This window comes from Polyodon spathula, chromosome 3 (assembly GCF_017654505.1).
Source record: "Polyodon spathula isolate WHYD16114869_AA chromosome 3, ASM1765450v1, whole genome shotgun sequence".
Classification (NCBI taxonomy): domain Eukaryota; kingdom Metazoa; phylum Chordata; class Actinopteri; order Acipenseriformes; family Polyodontidae; genus Polyodon; species Polyodon spathula.
Genome location: NC_054536.1, coordinates 10,496,239 through 10,505,134, shown reverse-complemented (window position 1 = coordinate 10,505,134; position 8,896 = coordinate 10,496,239). Strand labels below are relative to the sequence as shown.

Genomic DNA, 8,896 nt, shown 5'->3' with positions numbered 1-8,896 from the left:
CAGTTGATTCAGTTTATAGAGAAAAGTGGGCGGCAGAAGCTTCTACATTTTTAAAAACTATTTTCACAATTTCTCCAAGTATTACTTCTTATAGTTTTACTCTTGGTATGTTACTTAAGTTTACTTGCAAATGTGCTCCATACTGCACTGAAAGAAACATTTCCTCAAAGTATGTTATAGATGTGTTGAGGTGGGGAGGGATCACAAGAATTTAGTGAACCAGTCAAGCTGCAAGGCTAGATCCGCCCTTCAAGGCGCAGGGCTGAGACTGGTCTTAAATGTACATTGTTCACAACCTACATCTATTGTAACTGGTTGCAGGATGCACTAGATCACTCCCGTGAAGGCAGAATTTACAACAAGTTCTCCAATAAGCCCTCCCTGGCAAGGTGTCACAATAAATGACCACCAGTGCAGGACTCCCAGAACCGTCTCTGTCTTAGCAGATATGAAGTCGTTGCAGGTTTTATTAAAACTACTTCAAAAACAAAGGACAGAGAAAATGTCGAAGTACATGTTTTTCATCCCAGTACTGCGCGTTAATCTATCCAATAAACAAATAAAAAAAGTCAGTGACAAGTCAATATCAAAAAGTTAACATCGTTAATACATCATGAGAACACACCCCGTTCCTCAGCCTTAACTTTTTTAATAAATAAAACACAAAACCAATCTCAATGTTCACCCCCACGAGCAGTCATTGCAAAATCCTTGTACTCGGGTAGTTAGTTACAATAGGGGGCGTGGGCGTAAACGGGGGCGTGGCGAAGGGTGGTGGTACTAAATGCAAAGCCGCATGGCGAGGGTTGTGTATTCAGTCCCTCAGCTCCTCCGAAAAAATACAAAATACACGAGTAAACTTATAAAAGCATTGTCCTAATAAAATGTAATTAAAGTTAGAAACTGGAAGTGTGCCAAAAACAATGTTCTTGAAAAATCAGACTTCTGCTGCAAAACGAATCTTTAATTTTGTCCACTTCCCTACTAAAAAGGGGGGGTCGGGTAATTTTTGTTCCAGTTGCCGGGGGAACACTGAGCTGACGTCAGTTCCTCCAGTTTAAAACTGACCCTGTTCTTTAACGGTGAAGCGTGCGAGATATTATCGGCATGTTATAAACAACTAACAAAATAAATTGGAACCGCTTGGATTACAGTCTCGCTGCGATACAGGTTTTTATTTGGCGTTTACGCGTGTAGCGTGATCTTGGACACAACACTGCCTGGAGGTCATGGCTGAGTCGGTGAACTCGAGCCAGCAGAACTGTACCCCGAGTACCCCGAGTCGACACGAGAAAAGTTTGGGGCTCCTCACGACCAAGTTTGTAACATTATTGCAAGAGGCAAAGGATGGAGTGCTCGATCTTAAACTGGTCAGTTTTGATGTATTGTACAGTAGTTAACAGACCATGCTAACGTCAGTATGGTCTTGCATTGCAAAGACAAACAAAAGAAAACGTGATTCTCATCTCACTGAACACATTTAACTTCAAAGGTTTAGTTAATTACTTCTCATAAGTATTTTTTTTCCCTGTACAATTTGTAGTTTAACATGATTCTAGATAGTTTTAAACTTTTTTTTTTTTTCCGACCATCATAATATGCCCTGTTTATGGACGTGCTTAGTAAACTAGTGCGTATTGTTTTGGTACACCTGAGTCCATTCACACACTACTGCCAGGACAGTCGTAGTCGTCCATGGCCTGCTGTACTCCTTCATCTTCGTGTCAATACGGCAGGCCAAAGCATCTCTCGGCAGGTGTACGGTTATGACAACATTTCTCTTAATACTTTTATTTTTGCATTATTAAAAATGTCAGTGATTACATGTCTCAAGTTATAATTAAATGTCGTTATCCTACATAAATTGTACTAATAAAATACCGTTCTCTTTTTGTTTAATTTGGTCTTATTACAATTGTAGCAATGTTGGACACACCTCCTTGACAAGCCAACTACAGCGTAGATACTGGCATTTTAACTTCGACCAGTAAATTGAATAAATAGTTAAATGTACTTCTATGTTTACACACATTTCTGCGTTTTTTTTTTTTTTTTTTTTTTTATTTATTTTTTATTTTTATTTTTTTTATGTTGACATTGCCTTTTACTGCTGGCCAAGCTCAATGACCCAGGGAAGAGTAAACACGTAATTAACTAACTTAGTAAGGTGTAAAAACATTTCTCTCTAATTCATGTATGCCTAGTAGGTATCTATTAATATCTAGAAGTATGGTTGCGTTATTAAAATTTATAATTTTAATTGAATTTAAGTTAATGCGTCACAAATGCCCATAGGTGTTTGCATTCATTCCTCAGGTGTCTGCTGAACGTGTTGATTATTTTTTTTTGTACTGCATGCATAGTCAATTAACATACAGTACAGTATGGCCAGACTTCAATCTGTGTTTTTGGCATTAAGCCATCATCACGTGTAATAAAATGTACAACTCTATGAATGTGTTATTGTTTTACCCTTTAACTGTTCTCAAAGAAACGTCCATCCAATAACAATACAAAAAAGAACAATGGTAAGCGTTTCTTTTTACAGAAACTAAGACTAAACACCTTTTATTAACAACAGTTTTTCACAAGGTGTTTATTCATAGACCCATCTCCCTCCTCTCTTTCGCGCCAAAGCTTCTTGGCACAGTAGTGTTGAGGAAGCTATTTGTTCTATTCAGTTACTGGCAAGCTTGTAGCATTGCTGTTTATCTTCTTTTCATGGCTTCAACTTACACCCACAAAGTAAAGGCTGCAGGTCAACATTTTTTTTTTTTTTTTTTTGGGGGGGGGGGGGGATCTTTGTCTTCAGTTAGTAGATTTTACCGTAGTTATTCAAAATCTTTAAAAAATAAAGGTGCTGAATAATTGTCCAAAGAAAAACAGGTAAACTCTGTACTGTAAATTCATATAGTATGATCTTAACAGATTTTGTTTTGATTCAGTTAATTACAGTACAGTAGGGTATGTTTTGTAGCCCAGTTAACCACATGTATGCATTAATGTTTGAACAGGTGCTTCTTTTTATCTTGGGAGTTCTTAATGCAAAGTACACATCATTATCACTGCACAGTACACAGTCGTCTGTGTAATTCACTGCTGAACTGTAAATGACTTCAGCTTGCCACTTGTGTTGGCTCTAATTTGTTGTTCAAGACCACACATACTGTAAACATTGTTTAATGTACAAACAGCAAACAGACAGATTTTCAAGGACCATTGAAGTCAACACTTTTTTTTTCTCTGCTAAATTCAGACTGGTGATGAGAGTTCTTATCCTTTTAACAGGCAGCTGACAGTCTTGCTGTCAGACAGAAAAGAAGAATATATGACATTACCAATGTGCTTGAGGGAATCGGCTTAATTGAGAAGAAAACGAAGAACAGCATTCAATGGAAGTAAGTAGTGGCATTGAAGGGATTGTTTAGCGGTACTTGTATGCCATTGCCTCCCTTTATTCATTTTAAAGTGTGCAGGCTTCTTGTTATATTGTGTTTGCTTCAAGATGTCAACAGGTCTGAGTTTCTAAATATGTTTTTTTTTTTTTTTATTCAGTGGTGTGAGTGTAGGCTGCAATACCAAAGAAGTTTTAGACCAACTCGAACATTTAAAAGCACAGATTGAAGAGTTGGAGATGAAGGAGAAAGATTTGGATCAGCAGAAAATATGGCTTCAACAAAGTATAAAGAACGTGTCTGATGACCCCACAAACAGCAGATATCCTTTATAAATAAATAAGAGGTGTCTTGTTGCAATATACAGTATGGGGGGATTAAACTACAAAAAAATGTGTTGCCCCTCAGACCAAATGCCAGAATCCACATAATTCAGCTGTTCCCTCATAATGCTTTACTGCAGGATGAATTAGCTCAAACTATTCAACCATGTATGTATTTTATTTATTTTGTTGATGCAACTCCAACCATAGTTATAGTAGATATTTTGATATTACTACATTTAAAATAAACTATTTCTAGTAGGTTAACCCAAATATTGCATTTCACCATCATGTCATTTAAAATGTCTGCTTTTTATTTTACAATATTTCCTTAACTTTTTATTACGTTTGCATATGTTACACATGATGATATTTGCAATTGCTTCAGTGGTAAGTGTATTTTTTCTTCCTTTTTAAGAACTTGAGTTGTTAGAAGGTTTCTAAATATTTTGCAATATAAAATACACTGATTGTAGTAAAATCCTATTTACACATCAGCAGTGTTAAAGTTAAGAGGTCTGTGGGGGAGGGGGCCCATCAATACTCCATTAAACTGACCAGTTAACCAGGCCTGGTCTTGGGTTTGCCCTTGTATAATTATGGCCACTAAGACTCTGATGCTGTTTAAGTAATTACAGATGTAGGTTGTCTTGAATGTTTATGCATTTTGTTTGAACTTTTTCTATATTGGTTTTCCCATAGGTGATACTCTCCTGGCAGTTCTGGCTCCATCCGGTACACAGTTAGAGGTACCAGTACCCGAAATGGTATGTAAAGGCTGTGTTTCTGTGGGTTTTTTTTTTTTTTTTTTTTTTTTTTTAATGAATGCATTTGCACCAAAACTTAGACCTGAGAAATAATTCTCAGAAGTAACACTATAGGATCCATGAGGACATTTGCATGGATTTACCTGTATGTAGCCAAATGCTGTATTTCAGGATTTATGCCTGATGTTACTTTCCATTCTGCATGACTTAGCTATTGACAAAAATGGCCTTGTGTTGTATAAGCATCTTTTGACTTAAGAGTTAAGTGAAAGGATAAAGTTGTGTATACAGGTAGTTTACTGTAATAACATTTGTCTTACGTTATCATTTTTATGGTATCTCTCACTGGATTTTTTTTTTTTACCTGTTGAAAGGGGCAAAATGGACAGAAGAAGTATCAGGTGAATTTAAGAAGCCACTCTGGACCTATCCAAGTGCTTTTAATGAACCGAGAGTCCAGTTCATCGAAGCCGGTGGTATTCTCAGTTCCACCACCTGATGACCTGTCGGTAATGCCTACTCCACCAGCCACCCCTGCAACTCCCCAGAAGTCACCTCCAGCTCAGCATCTGCCAGAGCACGCCTCCTTGTTGGAACCACACATACCACAGACATCCGTAGCAGAGGTGCAGTCTGGTATGTACTACTAAAGGCAAATCCATTTCACACATTTACACCTTTTACATTAGTTCAGAATTAAACTTATGTACACCCACATTGATGCCTTACCATTTTTTTTAATAAAGAATATTATAAACTGTTAAATAGCTGTCCAATATTGCAGTTTCATTGACAGAAGCAAGGGACATCCTAATAAATTTGCACACCACTGTACTCAAGGCTAAGGCAACAGCTTATGTTTGTCAAGTTTTTAAAGGGATAGCCGTGGTTGTCTCTGTTATGAATAACAGAGCAGCTGTGAAGACTTGCTACAGCATTCCTAGGCATGTTTTATCTTTCTCTTGGGACACCAGTGTTGTGTAACTGATCTGATTTGTAGAAAGTTTCAGAAGGAAGGAAATGCTGCGGACTTGGTGGTTAAGTCAAGTGCAACTGATGAGCATGAAGAGGATTAAACACATGTCCATTGTTACTAGCCTACATGACACCTGCAGTGCTTTTTTTAAAAAGAATATTGTTATTTGTTCTAATTACTAAATGTAGTATTTAGCAATTTGGTTAAAATACCAATGTTAAATGTGGCAGTAACTCCCTCTAATGTAATTCACTGAGGGTCCCTTCTGGTTTACCCTGCATTTCTTCAGTCACCCTACACTCAGTAGCTAAGGTTATATACAAAATGGGTGAACTAGTACATATCCTTACGATCTCTAATGCAGTCTGTATGTATTTGTGTGTGTGTGTGTGTCACACTTGCATTGTTATATGTGCATTCTGTGGATGTAAGCAGTGGTTATTTTTGAATGTCACGAACATGGTGGTTTATAATGTTAAGGGGTTCATTTTTAAATAAGCAGGTATAATACATTTCTAGAGTTCGCAAGTGTGTGAAATTAGCATTTTTTTTTTTTTAATAAAATATTTATCCTATTATTATTATTATTATTATTATTATTATTATTATTTTTAGACTGCGGCTTATTACAGTCCAGTACTCTTCAAACTACTCAATATTCAGAGGACCCGGACCTCTTGACTGGCACAGGCATTGAAATGGAAAATAATAATCACTCAATCAACGATGCCCACGGTTTTCAGTCTCTGCTTCCCCTGGATGTTAACAGCATTCTTAAACTGAACACTACTGATGAGATAAAGGAAGAATCTGAAGGTAAGGATAAAATTTGGTGAATTTGTCAGCGTTGGTCTGTTGTTTTAATAGAGTGGGTGTGAACACAGAACATTCTCAAACTCCTCATTTAAAATGTGTAGTGTATTCAGCTTGTAAAAGTTGCATGGCATGACAAGTAAATCACTGATGTATCCTTTTGTCTTAATCTAGGACCTATTGTTGCAGATTTGATGGATGAATTGATGTCTTCTGATGGTAAGTTTTGGGGGAGGGGGGGATCCAACATTTAAAGACAATATGAACATCCAAAATATTATTGGATTGTTTTATCCTACTGTATCTTCATGTAGAGTATTTCTTTTATCCTAAAATTACTGTAAAATTTGTGTCTACTTGCAGTAACTCCTTAACTAAAACATTTTATGGGTTTTATGGGTTAGATACTTTAATCTTGCCACGATCATGATGATACCTGTTTTTTGTAGTAGTTTGTAAATGTTATGTGCACACTGACCTAGTAGTTCAAGGGTCTGCATACCAGAAAGTTCACTGTACATTTGTGTGCTGATGCTTCATGGTTTTTTTTTGTTTTTTTTTTTTTTTTTTTAAAAAACACCTTAGTTATTGTTTTTTTTGTTTTGTTTTTTAAAAAGGGAGCAAGAGTTAACTTTTTTCCCCTTAAAAAATAAAGTAGTTATATAAAATGAATGCATTTTGTGTCTGTGAAGTTTAACCCTCATGTTCCTCCTTTACAGTTTTCCCCTTGCTTCGATTGTCCCCAACACCTGGTGTTGATTACAACTTCAATCTGGATGACAATGAAGGAGTCTGTGATCTCTTCGATGTACAAATTCTAAATTATTAGTTGATGTTGCAACATGTTTGAATGATCATGACTACCTCCTGCAATCATACCTTGAGTCTGAACTATACTAGACTAATCTAATGTAAGGATGATGTTTGTTTTTCAGTTATAATTGCTATGTATATGGGTTTATGGTGTATTTTGTTTTTGCCAGACATGAAATTTAAGAGTAATCTCATTTAGTTAACAGATTTATATTGAAATTATTTCAGTTAAATACTTTTCAGTGATGCATTATATTCATATTTGGTGGTGCTCACTCCAAAGTACAGAAATGTTTTTTTTTTTTTTTTTTTTTTTTTTTTTTTTTTTTTTTTTAAATGGGCATTATACCAGAATAGCATGAATAGATATTTTGTTCAAATTATTTTGTATATGAAGTTGCATGCATGTTCTTTATTGGAACAAAAAAAAAATGTTACTGCCAAGGAACAACATTTTAGTGTTTCAGGTTCTTGTTGAATGTAGTTTTTGTTACTGCTATTCCCTAAAGAGTGTTTTTTTTTTTCTTTGTGTGTGTGAGTGGGTGTATGTGTATATATAATAACATTTTAGTGAGGTGACTTTTGTCACAGCACTTTTTAAATTTTCCTAGACTGGTGGAAAGGCTTACAAAGACTTATTTGTAGTTTGTTTTGTTTCTTTGTACATACTGAAAACAACTTTGACTTTCTTTTTTGCACTTTTTTTTTTTTTAATTGGACCAAAGTTTGACACAAAGGTGCGTAAAATACATCCTATGTGTCTGAGAATCAACACTTGTCTAAATGTATTACTCTAAGTTTTGCTTTAACTGAGCTGGGCTGGGCAGTTGCATCCATGTTGAAGATTTCGACAGGTGCTGACCGTGAAGGGAGAGAAAAAACGAAATGTCACAAATCAAAGAAACTGACAAAGTGGCATACCATGGAAGGAAGTTCTCCTTGGGGTTACTGCTAGCATATGTATTGGTGCCCCCTATAAGACACTGTAGATGTTGGTAATGTTATGTTTGTGTTTTGGCTGGAAGTATTTCTGGCTTCTGAGGATGATTACCATCTTAAAGAATTTACTTCAAATGCAGTACTTAGTGGCATTCTATGATTCACTGGGTCTAGTCCAGTACTTTGACTGTCTGTCACAATACGACTTTATTGTTTGAAAAATATTTTTCAAAACTTCTGAACGTTTCTCCATTTAGTACAGTAACATTAACAATACCATCTTTGGGAATCACAGTGATCCAGTTCTCATTTTCATCTGTGTTTTTACCAAACTATTCTATAAATTGGAGTTCAGTGATTGATAATTTATTTATTAATAGCGCTTTAACCAAATCATAACCCGATACAAAAACAGAATCCTGGGGGAATAATCTCATTATAATGTGGAATCAAACAAATAGTTTTTAAGACTTGCATATGTGGGTTATGTTCATTGTGATACAAATAGTTTTTATCAGTTTTTGAGATTGTCAAAATAAAGGCCTCCTTAAATAATGAGATAGGATCAACAGTAATTGAACCAACAAATCTGTTATCAATTCGTCCACTCTGTCCTACTGCCCACTAGAGAGAATAATCTGCTAGGTCAGAGCTGTTAAAACATGTGGCTCATTGAGCTCTAAAATATGTGTCTCTTGATTTAGTTAATTACCCAATTTTAGGCTATGGGTTCAAAAAGACTGCAGGACAAATTTAGAAGACCCCTTAAACGACGACTAAATACTGAAGCAGCAAAACTTTTTTTTTGTTTTGCTTCAATTTAGTTTGCTTTTTAAAATTATATTCAATAATAATAAAAAAAAAAGTTAG

General features: G+C 35.6%; 1 protein-coding gene across 1 annotated transcript; it reads left to right on the top strand.

The window, feature by feature from the left end:
- The first annotated feature begins 1,036 nt into the window (after window positions 1-1,036).
- Window positions 1,037-7,386, top strand: LOC121312711 (transcription factor E2F5-like). The gene is made up of 9 exons (XM_041244411.1): window positions 1,037-1,370; window positions 3,289-3,398; window positions 3,556-3,717; window positions 4,065-4,108; window positions 4,421-4,485; window positions 4,860-5,121; window positions 6,077-6,277; window positions 6,449-6,493; window positions 6,994-7,386. Exons 1-9 carry the CDS (start codon window positions 1,230-1,232, stop codon window positions 7,101-7,103), a joined length of 1,140 nt encoding a protein of 379 aa, XP_041100345.1. The 5' UTR covers window positions 1,037-1,229; the 3' UTR covers window positions 7,104-7,386.
- Window positions 7,387-8,896: the final 1,510 nt, after the last annotated feature.

Excerpts from the sequence above, each read along its gene's own strand:
- LOC121312711 (XM_041244411.1), top strand. The coding sequence starts at position 1,230 with ATGGCTGAGTCGGTGAACTCGAGCCAGCAGAACTGTACCCCGAGTACC. Across the intron at positions 3,399-3,555 it reads AAGAACAGCATTCAATGGAA|TGGTGTGAGTGTAGGCTGCA; the intron begins GTAAGTAGTGGC and ends TTTTTTATTCAG. Across the intron at positions 4,109-4,420 it reads TATTTGCAATTGCTTCAGTG|GTGATACTCTCCTGGCAGTT; the intron begins GTAAGTGTATTT and ends GTTTTCCCATAG.